The 14,146-nt window shown below is 46.4% G+C and overlaps 1 protein-coding gene across 1 annotated transcript in view; it reads left to right on the top strand.

The window, feature by feature from the left end:
* The window catches only part of C8B (complement C8 beta chain), a 39,545-nt gene extending 26,100 nt beyond the window's left edge, over positions 1-13,445 (top strand). Inside the window, exons 9-12 of the mRNA XM_042993848.1 lie at positions 1,551-1,714; positions 8,486-8,639; positions 10,700-10,768; positions 13,122-13,445. Of these exons, the coding sequence (XP_042849782.1) occupies positions 1,551-1,714; positions 8,486-8,639; positions 10,700-10,768; positions 13,122-13,273 (539 nt within the window). The 3' untranslated portion in view covers positions 13,274-13,445. The remainder of the gene's footprint in view (positions 1-1,550; positions 1,715-8,485; positions 8,640-10,699; positions 10,769-13,121) is intronic.
* Positions 13,446-14,146: the final 701 nt, after the last annotated feature.

Raw genomic sequence — 14,146 nt, 5'->3', positions numbered from 1 at the left:
CTCATAGGGAGCACCTTGGTGGCTCAGTTGGTTAACGTCCGACTCTTGATTTGGACTCAGGTCACGATCTCATGGTTTGTGGGATCGAGCCCCACATTGGGCTCTGCATTGACAGCACAGAACCTGCATGGGACTCTCTCTCTCCCTCTCTCTCTGCTCCTCTCCCATGTGTACATTCTCTCACTTTCGCTCTCTCTTTCTCTCTCACAAAAATAAATAAACTTAAAAAAATAAAAAGGAAATAAAGGAGATTTGTAAAGTGATCCCTTGCACAGGTCACTAGATGGGATATTGGGCAGGACCCTCATCACTTGCCAACTCCTCCCTCCCTTTTGGAGATAACACCATCCTCGCTTCTGTGTTAAACACATCCTTCCTTTCTTAATAGTTTTACCACCATGCAGATCACTAACCAACACGGCTCAGTGTTGCTTGTTTTTGAACTTTATATGGATGGAATATACTCTTTTCAGTTCTGGGTGGTGGTGGTGTTTTCGTTCACTGTCATGTGTGTATAACTACAGCTAGTTGCCATTGCTGCCTAGTATTTTAATGTATGAATATAATATTTTGTCCATTCCACTGTGGAATTTGAGTTATTTCCCGTTTCACGCAAGTGCAGTCGCTGCTGCTAGAGCATTCTTCTGTGCTTGTCTGGCACACGCATGCAAGTATTTTGCAAGGAATGCACCCAGGAGTAGAATTGGTGGGTTGTAGACTGTGTACTTTTTCTGGACTAGTGAATGCAAAGCTGTTTTCTAAAACGGTTGTACCGCTGTCCCCCTACCAGCAGTATACAAGACTCCTTTCTATGGTGCACAGGGTTGCGGGGTCAAAGCTAAGTGGTCACTTGACACAGTTCTTTTGGCATGGGGTAAATGGACAAATTAGAATGGGAAGGACTCATTGATATGATGGAGGGCTTTCTGGGAAACTCTACATAGATCAAAATAATAATCATGTTATAGTAGACGCTCTTTAGTGGATATCTATCACACACAAAGCCCAGCTTTTACAAATTTTCCCACCTCTGTTATCCCATACAAAGAAGAGATGTAGCTTAGAGCTTCAGCAAGGCTACCTGGATAAACCTTTTCACCCCTAGTGCCTGAGATTTCTTATCTGCAAAATGAGGATTATATAGTTCCTATTTCATTGTGAAGATTAAGTGAGTTAATACAACACTTTGATTACTGGCTGACACATTAATGATCCATAACCTATCTCCCTATCAACCTATTTACGTATCTATGACCTATCAATCTCTCCATATATATGAATATCCATCAGGTATCTATCTTCCATAGACTCAGTGACTGGCATTTATAGATGTCCCCTCCTTATCCTGCCCCCAACTTGTGTCCTATTTGATTGGGTGAGTTGCCTTTTGCCCTTTGCGTCGTGACTTCTTTGCTGGTGGGATTGCTTCTTGTCTACTGGCACCTCCAGGATGAGCTTAGTGAATATCATGGTAACTAGGTTGGGTTGCAGCAAATTCCAGGGTGCCGAAGTGGATCCCCTGACATGCCAGGTCTCTGTGTCGATTCCAGACAGAAACAAGAGAGACACCATGGTGGATGACTTGGTGGTCCTTGTGCGAGGAGGGGCAAGTGAGCACATCACCGCCCTGGCGTATAAGGAGCTGCCGACCGCGGACCTGATGCAGGAGTGGGGAGACGCCGTGCAGTACAACCCAGACATCATCAAAATTAAGGTATATCTGGGGAGCTGCTCTCTCCACCCTTTCCTCTATTTAGTAAACAGCTTATGAGGGGCTACTAGGAGCCAGGCTGGGGGATACAGAGCTCAAGAAGACCCACACCCTAATCTCAAGGCACACACATTATAGTAGATAATGTATCTGGAGTGGACCGATTACAAAATAACTGTTGGGCACCAGCTAGAGACCCCTGACTCCCTCCCACTCAGGCCCCCAAGTTGCTAAAGGAAATCAACCATCAGCTTCTAGTTCCAGCCTTCTTAAATTGATACTGTTTCCATTTGGTCAGAGATTCTCTCCAGGCACTATTTGCCTATTTTAACATTCATTCAACCAACAAATAGTTGCTAAGTTCCTGCAGAGTGAGAGGAACTAAGCCGCTGGAGGAGAGGCAGAAAGATGCAAGTGTGAAACATACACTCTGTGCTAACCGGTAGGACCCGGGCAGCCATGACGGTCGTACAAGACAGGGTAATACTTCATGGTGATCAGTGACGTTTTGAGCACCTACTATATTCTTGACACTCTGCCAGGGTCTTTGGGCATGTTATTGCATCTAATCCTCAAATTGCGTGTGCTTACCTCCGTTTTGTGGCTGATGAAAATCGAGGTCACAGAGGGAGCATCCATCTGTGGCTGCTCAAGAGTCTCTGTTAGGTCTGGGCCCGAGACTTTGACCTCTTCCCTCCCCTCCAGACTTTCCTGTGGGTTTGGTGAATAAAAACTAATGATCCCAACCAACTGTCACCCACACAAGAGCAGTTTTGCAACCTTAAACTAAGAGGACGTTTGCTAGAACAGGACTGTCATACACATCAGCAGTAGTAGGTCCTTGCCTGTGGGGACTTCTGCACGGGGTCTGTGCTCCATCTCAGGCCATCCTCTCCTTGCTGTTGTCTGTACACTCACTGGTTGTTTGGCACCCACTCCACCCCACCCCCGGGACTTAGTCTTGCCGCCAAGGAGGGGTGACGAGGGACCGAAGCTCTTCACGTGATGCTCTGCAGCTCCCAATCCTGGCAGTTGCCCAGTGTCTTAATTTGTATGTCAAATGCATAGTTTCTGCAGAACAGAAGGCTGCCATTCAAATCCTGTCCTCTGCTGTTTTCAGTAGTGACACTTAGGGTACAGCTGCTGACAAGCATCAAGGAGAATAAAGTCAGCTGTAGGTTGTAGGCAGCTCCAGAGAACTCTGGGGTTGGCTGATGGTGTGGTGACATTGCTTGGTATCACGGATGGGCATAGGAGTGAACAGAGCTCAGGGGAAAATAGATCCCTGGTCTTTACTTGTCACTTACAACTTACCTGAATTTTTTTTTTCCCCAAAACCGAGAATTAATGGAGTTTTCCCTGGTCACCTACCTGAATGGGTTGGATGTGCCAGAGCGGGCACTGGGAATGTCAAGTGTCAGGCATGTGATGTGATCTGGTGTGTGTGTGTGTGTGTGTGTGTGTGTGTGTGTGTGTGAAAAAGACAGAGAGAGGAAGGAAGAGAGGAAGACAGGTAGGGCAGGCCAGCATGCTAAGCATCTCAGGCCTGAACACGGTCTTAGGCATGCAGCACTTTACCAAAGGCACAGAGGCCCAGCATGTGTGTGATGCAGTAGAAAGTATCACACTGTCAGGTGTGTGGGCTGAAAGGGGGAAAAGGTGAAGGAAGCAGAGATGTTTTCAGGAGTTGGGGAGGTGAGGTTACTGAAGACTTTTAAGCCCTACCTTTTGTAAGTCCCTGCCGTGAGTTGGAAATGGATGTTCTGGACATCCCACTCTTCCATGCACTCTTTCCAGCAAGAGAAAACTGCAGATGCCTCCACATTATCTCACAATAATTCTTCTCTGCAGAGTCAGCCCGCCAGGTAGTTAGCGCGGCGATTGTTTTCCAGGATGGCAGAAGCCACTAGACAGGCAATTCCTAGACAGAGTGTTGGCTAGGGGTCGCATGCATAAAGCATTCTTGAGGATCAAGACCTGAAACACGATTGGCGTAGGAGCCAGGTGGGCGGGGAAGAAGAACACCGAAGAGCCCCCTCGCACTGTTTACTGATAGACTTTCGACACAGAGAAACAGCTCTGCCCAGAGTTAACAAATAGCCGTGGACACAGAAAGAGAACTCCAAACGCAAAAGATTGAAATTACCTTCAAGATTCAGAAGACAAGCCTACATCTAAAAGTGGAAAAATAGAAGTAAATTTTGGAATGCATTTGCCTTTTTATCGTAAGCTTTAAGCAAATGAGGAATTCAGGAAAGAAAAAAGAGATGCTGAGATATTAGACACTCATCAGATGCAAAAGGAAGTGGCTGACTACACGGAACCAAAGGCACAATAGCAGATGAAAGCCTACAGTGGAAACTGTAAAGAACAGAATTGACACTGCAGAAAATTGAGTCAGTGATGTGGGAAGGCGCCATAAAAACGTTCTCATAATGTAGCAGCGAAAGACAAAGAGATTAAAACAATGACGTAAAAGAAATATGATGGAAGAGAGTACAGAAGGAGAAATCTGAAACTCAAGGACTTCTTCCTGAGAAAGAGACAAGATTAAATTTGAAGACGGCATTCATCACGGACATAATAAGGGAAATGTCCCTGAGCTGATGACACAAAATGCAGAACTCATTGAAAAGTGGGCAAAAGTACTGAGAGCAAAACAATACAGAAACACATCCTATGATGTGATTTTTTTTTTAACTTCTAGAAACAAACCTATTCTAAAAAAAATAAAGGTGGTTCTGGTCTTAGAATTCTTTGCAACATGAAGTGCCTGAAGGCAGTGTAGTGACAATGTCTTGAAGGAGAAGCTAGGGTCGTTAATGGATAAAAAAAATCCCAAAGACACTTTGCATTATTAAAGGAGTCACATAAAAATTGCCAGATTTGGCAAATGGAAAATATAGCACGTCTAGTTAAATTTGGATTTCAGACAAATAATGGATAATTTCCTAATATAAGCATACCCCAAATATTGCATGGGACATACTGGTATGACCAAATTATTTGTTGTTTATCTGAAATTCAGCTGTAACTGGGGAGATTCTGTGTTGGACTGGCAAACCTAGTCACAAACTCAACCACTCGTGAGCATTTCTATAAGTAGCCAGGGTGGCTAGGTTGTCATCTGAGGTCCAAGCTGATGGAGAAGCTACTGTATAGAGCTCAGGCATTGCCCAGAGTAGAAGGAAAAGATATGGTTGTGAATGGTGTTCCCACAGAGGTCAGGAAGGCATTGGCTATGCTGCAGTGAAAAAATTTCCCAAATCTTAGGGACTGAGTACAACACAAGTTTATTTCTCAATCACACAACATGCCCAAAGTATATTGGGGAGGGGGCTTTTCACATTGCCACTCAGGGATCCAGGCCACAGAGGCTTGATGTGGTCATATGCTCCGAAGATCACCGCTGCATTGGTCAGGGAAGGGGATATGTCCCTTCACTCTGTCCTGAAGGCTTCACCCTGGAAAGGACGCCCCCTCTGCTCTCTTTCCACTGCTCAAAACAAGTCATGTTGCAAATCTGCCCTTTAGAATGTCAGGGAATTGCAGCCCTGCTATGGATCCAGAAAGAAAAGCAGCTGATCACTTGGTAAGCAGTGATAATCACACCTTTCTGAAGGTGTGACCACCGTACCTTTCTAAATCACTGTACTCAAAGATTCTCTAACGGCAAATTACTCTGACCAAGAGAAGGGTTAAAATACAGATGTTGTGGTAACATTGCCTGGTAAGATAATGTCAGACTCAAGCCATTGGAGCTCACCCCCCAAAATAAATTCTGGATGTCAAATAAGGAAACCATGAATGTAATTAAATGACAGGTAACACACCCACAAGATAATTTTGCCACAAACAAAATCCTAAATGTATAAAGAATGATACAATTTCTAAGAAAGACACATTTCAAAGGAAATAGACAACTCTTAGCACTAAGATGACGAATAAATATGCAAAATGTTTAACTTTCCTAGGAATAAGAAATGAAAAAGTAACAACATGATATTTTTTTACCTATCAAATTGACAATGATTAAAAATCTATAATATTCAACAGGGCGCCTGGGTGGCTCAGTCGGTTGAGCATCCAACTCAGGTCATGATTCCCAGGTCATGCGATCAAGCCATGTGTAGGGCTCTGTGCTGGGAGTGGAGTCTGTTTGAGGTTCTCTCCCTCTCTCTCTCTCTTTCTCTCTCTCTCTCAAAAAAAAAAAATATAATACTCGATATCGTTGAGAGAAATGAGATGGGCACTTTCATAAAATGAGATGAGAATATAAATTGAAACAACACTTTATATAACCATCTATACCTAGGAAAATATTTGTATCAAAGAATATTGAGCAGCATGGGGAAATGCCTATCATATGCTATTAAGTGAGGCGAGTGGAAAATAAACTGCACTTTTCTCATGCCACTGCTTTGGTGTAAATACCTGTCCATTTAACTATCCAAAAATATTCACTGAAAGGACACAAACCGCAATGCTAACCGTTCGAATCCTTTTCTGCCACTTACTGACTGTGTGACTCTGGTCCATCTTTTTAACTTTTCTGTGCCACAGCTTTTTCATCTATCTGTAAAATGGGGATACAGAAGACTGTCTGCCTCAATAGGATTGTTGTAAAGATTAAATTAGATAATGTATGTATTTAGTTCAGCACCGGATTACTGCTACCATTCCAGTAATTTTTCGTTATCATTAAGAATGGTGATCACCAGGGTCCGTCACAAGGAAGGGCATGGAGTTTAATAAATAGCGAGGACCATCTCTCTGCAGCAATATGATAAATAAAATGTTCACAAGGGCAAGTGTGTGTAGGACCCAGTGGTCAATATGAGTAGTTAGGACTGTGTTTTGGGGGAAGAAATAAGGAAGAGAGATGGGGGAGAAAGGAAGAAGAGGAGAAAAGAGAGAAACGAACCAAAGAAGAACGGCCAGGGAACGAAAGAAGGGACAATCATGCCATATTAACTTAGAATTAAAAGGGAGCTATAGAGTCCTACGAGTTGCTGCTCAGTTCCAAGGCAAACCCCAGTCTGCAAAATTTGGGGAACGCTGGTATAGGAATTGGAAAATGGGAATAATGAAGCCATTTTTATCAATAATTATCACGAGCTCGTAAGAAAAACAAAAGCTTTGGGTTAGAGTCCTGGAAATACTATTTAATGAGCTCTTTGACTTTGTTCAGGTCACTTAACCTCATCTGAAAACGGGGCTGATAATTGCTACCTTGTGAGGACGGAGTGGGCTCACGTTTGTGAACCGTCAGCAAAGCTTCTGGCACACAACACATGGAGGAGGTTTATTCGGGTTCTGCCACTGACTTGCTCTCTGTCCTGGAGCTCATCTCCGTGCTGGTAGGAGAAGGCCTGGGGGGTTAAAGGCAGCCTTACAAGGTGCTCTGACAGGGAATACGGATTGTTGGAGGAGCTCATACTGGTACACAGCCAACCCCCCCTTCCCTCCCCCACGTGCGGCCAGCAGGCTGGACGCTTCTGCAAACCGCCTCTGGATCAATTCATTGACCACAAAACGGTGAGACAATGGGACCACCGAGGGGCCTTGCTTTGCCCACTGGAGCGAAGGTCAGCATCGGACGCATTAAGAAATGGAAGCAATTTTCTTCCCACTGGAGGCTTCTATTAGGTATGATTGCCTGCATTTAGACCCTAAACTCTCCAGAGCTGGATTAGGGCAGGAACAGAGACAAAATCTGGAGAGGAACCTGGCCCTGGAGCTGAAAGTAGGACCCAGAGGCTCCAAACATTTTTAACTACCTCTTTGCACTTCTTCCCAGGCTTTTCCTAGCCCACAGCCATCTGTGGCTTCCTCTGGTCGCACGCTGCCAGGTTCGCTGGTGACCAGCGGCTCGCTCTCTGTGGCTAGGTTTCTGTTTTCCGCCCCTCTCCTCCCAGCCAGCTGCCTTTGCCCTGATGAAGCCTCCCACCCCCTTTCATTGACCATCCACTTTTATTAGCTGTTCTCACTAAGCTTGGGGCTAGACCCTAGACTCTAGACCCCAGAGCTGAGCAGTATATAGTCCTGATCTCCAGCAACTTACCTTCTTAATTCAAGAAGGAAAAGAGATTTCAATACATAAAATAATAATAATAATAATAATAATAATAATAATGAATGACCACAAAGGAGCAAAGAGATGGAATTTGTATTGGGTAAAGAGACTTTGTATCAGATGAGCACTGGACAGTATTCTGAGCACTTCATAGTGGGAAGACATTCTGTGAACTTGGGAGCTGGGGAAAGGCTTCGTGATGGTGGTTCTTGCATGACGTGAATGCTTCTTGCCAAGTTGGGACGGGGGAGCCATGTTGGGACGAAACTTCTAGAACAGTTTCAAAGAGCTGCTTGAAAGTCACCTCCTCTCCCCAACCACAGGCAGGTTAACCAGCTTCTCCTCTGCCCGCATTCCACGTTTCCACTGTTTCCGGACCTGCTGTGCTGTAAGAATCTGTTACCGTGTCTCTATCTCTGGATTCCGAGTTTCTTGAGAGTGTGGATTTTATCTTACTCATTACTCATGCTTCATGCCTGGCACTTAGGAGGTATTCAGTAAGAGCTGACCTGATCTCAGTTGAGTTTATCTGTGGATATTGGATAGGATGGTTCAAACAGAGGATGGGGCATCCATCCGGTTTCAGATGAATCCACCCGTCTCCGTGCACCGACCCCTTGCTCATTCCTGTGGACCCTGCGTTATCCTTCTATTTGGTGAATATTTTCTGTTGAAATACATCCCTTTCCTCTCCCCAGGCAGAGCCTCTGTATGAACTGGTGACGGCCACAGACTTCGCCTACTCCAGCACAGTAAGGCAAAACATGAAGCGGGCCCTGGAGGAGTTTCAGAAGGAAGTCAGCTCTTGCCACTGTGCTCCTTGCCAAGGGAATGGAGTTCCTGTCCTGAAAGGTACCCTTTCCAGGCAGCTGGTGTCCCTGTGAAAGACATTATCTGGAGGGGCTGGTGCTGTGGCCAGAACACATCATCAAATCCATATGCCCTCCAGACTATCTCAAGAAGAGTTCTAGATCAATCCCTGGTCCTCTTCCTGAGGCCCCAGGGTCTGTCATGAAGTCCTCTTTGCTTTCTCAGGGGGACAAAAAGAGCCCCCTGGCCATTTGGAGCCTCGTAAACTGAGCTTCTCCATGTTGAACAGGCATTCAAGAGACCGAGAGCTACTGATGCTCGGGCCCCCACCTGGATCCTTGTGTAAGAATCTGGAGAAAGCTCCTCATCAGGAAGGGTAAACCCTCTCCAGGTAGATCTAATCTGCAGCCAGGGTGTGGCTCACAACTGCTGAAGTCTCCGCCTCCTTGGAGCACAATGAGGTGGGATTGGACAGAGGCCCCCCCCCCCCCCCCCCCCCCCCGCCCTCCCATCCCCGCCCCTACTCAGGTGCAGCTCATGGGCAAATAGCACGATGTTCCTCTAAGGCAGATCTCAGCCCGAGCTGCATGTGAGAATCACCCAGGGTGCTTTGCATAAACACAAAGCCCTGGGTCTCAGCCCGAACTAGTTAAAGTGAATCACTGGGGATCGGCCTTTGAAAAAGCCTACCAGATGATTGCACTATGGCATCAGGGCTGCGAAGCTGATCCACAGCTTAATCCGCTGGCAGACAGGATCCATGATTCCATCAGTTTACAAACCAGTGGGAAAGCTGGACTTTCCCGCTGAAGTGTACTGACCAGTAGGACAAGTGTTAGCCTGTTTCCCAAGAAGTCAGAGTGTAGACAACTAGGTCATCTACCCTGGCCGCCGGAATGCCTTGGTTCCAGCCACAATGGACATGGCAGCTGGCAACATCACGCAACTGAAGTAGCAGGCCTAGGCTGTGCACATCCTGACCAACGCATGGTGAGAAGACGGGGGGATGGGGGAGCAGCAGCAAGGATGGGCCCCTTGAACTTGATTCCTAACTTCAAGGGCCATATCTGGGGCCACTGCAATCAGCAGGGCAAATTTGGGGTTGGCTGAGGTCTGGGATCTTGTGTTCCTGTCATGATGGCCAAGGAAGAGTCCAGTCCAGCATGAAGCCAAAAGAGGGTGTCAGGTGCAGTTGGGTCCAGCAGATCTGCACCCAGGGAGGGAGCCAGCTGGAGTTAGGGCAGAACCTCTGTGGACAGAGCCAGCTCAACCGGGCAGAGACAGGAGAAGACCTGTTCCAACTGAGGTTGGGGAGTATGTGTCTAGCTTCTTGGACAGGGTGGATGGGAGCAACGGAGACATAAGTGAAAGCCTAAGGCTGGAAAGTTCTGCTGTCAGGACAGAGACATCGAAGTGGGGAGGAAGTCAGCAAGAAATGGGATCTTCCCATCAGCTCAACGTCGTGATCCAGGGTTGCTGAATTCCCCTTGCCTTCATGTGAAATTTGGACCTAGAAACTGGAACCCACCTAAGGATGTGCACTAGTGTGAGAGAGAATACGAAGCCAGAGACAGGGTTGTTCATGGGCCTGACTTCTAAAGGATAATCCTGTGAAGGGACTCTGTGTGATCCAGATGTCACTCCAAGGTGACATGTTACAGAGCAACTTAAGGAATAACTTCCAAAGGGCCAGAATTGGCCAAAGGTGGGACGAGACATCTGAGGACAGTGAGTTCCCAATCACTGGAGTGTTCGAGCAGAGGCTGGACAATTAGTGGCTCGGGGTGAAATTGAGCACCAGTGACCATTGGCTTCCACGACCACCAATGTAGCTTCCAACACTGGAAACTCACACCGCTGGGTCAAACATGAGCTCACGAGTAATTCCCCTCAGCAACTCCGTATGGTTCCCCGTGACAGGCAGTAACCACCCTTCAGGAGCAAAAGACCCTCAGGGAAGGAGTAGGTATTCTTAGCATGGAACCTTCTTATCTTAAACCCTTCAACTAAATGTTTCCCCTATTTTAACCTAATGGCAAAGTGATGTGGAGGGCTGAACTCCAGGAATTCTGTTTCACACTCTGTCTGCATTGTCTTTTCAGAATCCCGCTGTGAGTGCATCTGTCCTGTTGGATTCCAGGGCCCAGCCTGCGAGGTCACCTCTGAGAAAAGTAAGGAATCTTGAGTCGGTTGGAAAAGGGAAATCTAGGCAGTTCTAGAGAATAATTGAAAAGGGCAAGAGCACAGGGGATGCTGGGTTGGGGGCCGGGTGCTATGAAATTTGAGATCCATCCTGGCTCCTGACTTTATCTTTCATTATTTTCACACCTGAGAATGCTTCATGTTATAGGACTGTTAATGCACGGCATTTGCAAGTCATTTCTTTGAATCCTTCTGGAATGCTTACCTTTTTTCTTTCCTTTTTTTTTTTAACTGAACTTTTATTCAGTCCTCAAAATCCAGCAGGGATGCCCCTTCTTCTGTAAAAGTTCTAAGCCTCCACCCCAGAGTAAATTTAGTTAACTCTTCCTTTGTGTTCCTGTAGCACTTTGAACATATACCTAATATAGCTCTTAGCACATTATGTTTTGGGTTGTGTGTGTCTTTCTCCCCAGTGTGTGTGAGCAGAGATCATGTGCCATTTGTTTCTGAGTCCCCATGGCCCAGCCTAGTTGGTGCTCAGTGCTCTGGCCTGAATTAACAAAGGAAAGACTAGACTATCATTGGGATCCTTTCCAGCCCTCAAATTCTTTGGCCAGTTTATTATTAAGAGTTCTGAATATGCCCCCACCCTGACTCCTCCTTCCCTTTCCTTTCCTCTCTGTGGCTTTTGGATGATATCATTAAAAAAGGAAATGGCATGGGGCACCTGGGGTGGCTCAGTCGGTTAAGCATCCGACTTCAGCTCAGGTCATGATCTCACAGTTTGTGGGTTTGAGCCCTGCGTTGGGCTCTGTGCTGACAGCTCAGAGCCTGGAGCCTGCTTCAGTTTCTGCATCTCCCTCTCTCTCTCTCTCTCTCTCTCTCTCTCTCTCTCTCTCTCCCTCCCCTCCCTCCTTCCCCCGCCCAAAAGAATAAAAATAAAAAACAAACAGAAAAACAATGAGGCACTGTGCTACGTACGTATCAGGCACCTAGATGAGTGCTTGGACTCAGCTTGTGCTTGAGTTTCATCAGTAACTGTGACCTTGAGCAATTTACTTGACCTCTTTGTGCCTCAGTCTCCTCATCTGTAAAATGGAGCTGGTGGTATTAACTACCTCCTAGAGCTGTCTTGAGTTTCTCATGAAACCTCAAAGCGCTTGGAATAATGCCTAACACATGTAAGAGCAAAATAAGTGTTGGTTAATTTGTTTTAGAGCAAAATCAAGTGCATTTTACATAACACTAAATCTTTTTATCCTCACAACAACATGGCAAAGTAGGTACCATCAATATCCTCATTTTATTGATGAAGACACTAAGGTTCGGTGAGTCACTAACTTGACCAGAGGTCACACAGTTAAGTGTAGGAGCCCAGGTTAGGGCTCAGTGGATCTTGCACTATCCATTCTCCTCCCCAGTGAAATGCTCACCTCCCACCACCAGCACAAGCCCACACGGTCCTGTGCCCAGTGAGTGTGTAATCGCACAACCACAGGATTTCTCCTGGTTGGAGGAGACACTGGACATCTCCTGCTGTAGCCTTCTCGTTTCACCAGTGGGGCAGGCCCAGAGATACTAGGTGACGTATGCAGAACTATACTGCCCATCAGAGGCTCGACCAGACACCTGATGTATCAGGGTGGATGGAATCGGTTACTTGTCAGTCTCATCAACAACCACAGAATCCTCATGGGAAAGGCAAATGTCAGGGAGGGGAGAGTGCATTATTTGTTATTATTTCATATAACACGCAGTGCTTACGGTGTATAACAGAGTTCCTGCTTCGTACTTTGACAACAAGTAAACTAGCAGCATCCTATACCTGGGAGGTGACCCAGCTGGGAAGCACTCGTGCATTCATCCAAAGAATGTTTACTAAAGACCCCCTGGGTGCCAGCTTAGGTGCTAGGGTTCAGTGGCGAGCAAATCATATATAGATCCTGTCATCGTGGAGATTACTCTTTAGAGAGAAAGACCGACGTCATTTGAATTGTCCCAGAAATACATTTAAAGCTGTAATTGTCACTGCTATAAAATGCTCCAAGAGCTTAAAATATGATGGATTGGTGGGGAGTTAGAGGTCAGAGAAGGTTTCCCCGCAGAGATAATCCTTCAACTGAGATCCGGTGGGCGAATAGGATTAACCAGATAAACAGAGGAGGGAAGAGTATACTGGGCCAGGGAAACAGCATCTACAAAAGCTCTGTGGTAGAAGGGAATATGGCGAGTACCACGGTTTGCAAAAAGGACAGCTGACTGGAGAGAGGAGATCTGAGCACACTCACCAAGCCTTTTGGCTTATACACCCCACCCCCAACCCCAGAGGGCACTAGGGTGTAACAAGGGTTGATTAACGTTTGATGACCTTCTTCCTTACAGATGTCCCCATTGATGGGAAATGGAATTGCTGGTCAGACTGGTCTCCGTGTTCTGGAGGACAGAAAACAAGACAAAGGCAGTGTAACCATCCACCTCCTCAGAATGGAGGCAGCCCCTGCGTGGGCCCTGCTTCAGAAACACTTAACTGTTAAGGAAGGAAAAGCTTCTAGCACCTACTACTGTGGGCTGCACACTTCGAGAGCTCTGAGCCCTTAGGAACTCAGGCCAGGTTACCTCATACCAGCTCCCAGCTGGGGCCATCCCAAGGGTAGAGGGCCGTGCCACTCAGAGCGTTTGAAATAAAGATGTTATTTGCAAAACGCACGTTGATTTGAACAAATAGCTCAACGTCAACTACACGTTGCTTAAGGGCTTAAGAATCTCGGTAACCCTCCCTTTGCTCGTCTGTATAATTTTATCCCAGTCACGTGTATTATCAGCCAGAAACTGTGTTAGCAGTTGTTCACACTGAAGTCCCACTGTGTGAGGGGCACATAGTAGGTACCCAATGATGAATCAGTGACTAGCTATTAAGTTTTTCCTCCCTTGAGGACTGCATGGTCTTATTCAGTGACAATAGCAGTGAATATGTATCGAATGATTACTGTGCCAGCCTCGGTGCTCAGTGTGTTAATTCATTCCATCCTCATGACAGCCCTATGAGGTGGATGCCGTGTTAGCCCTATTCAGCAGCTGCAGAACTGAAGCTTAGAACAGTTAAGTGGCTTGTCCGGGGTTGCACAGTTAGGAAGTGGCAAAGCTGGGCTACAAACCCGGGCACTTGGGCTCCAGAGGTTTAGACTCTTAACTGTAATGCTCCCTTCCTCTCCATACATGGGCATTTCTTGACGATGAATTTTTTTCCGAAATTAAATGTAGGAGAAAGTGGGATGTGTGTGTGTGTGCGCACGTGTGCGTGCCTGTGTTATTGAGTCTCCACCCCCTGCATCCCGCGGAGAGTGGATCCTGGTTCCTCAGCTCCCTTTGATGCTGAGCAAAGGAGAGGCAAGGCTGTGCATGTCAGA

This window comes from Panthera tigris, chromosome C1 (assembly GCF_018350195.1).
Source record: "Panthera tigris isolate Pti1 chromosome C1, P.tigris_Pti1_mat1.1, whole genome shotgun sequence".
Classification (NCBI taxonomy): Eukaryota; Metazoa; Chordata; class Mammalia; order Carnivora; family Felidae; genus Panthera; species Panthera tigris.
This window is presented reverse-complemented; position numbering and strand designations above follow the sequence as displayed.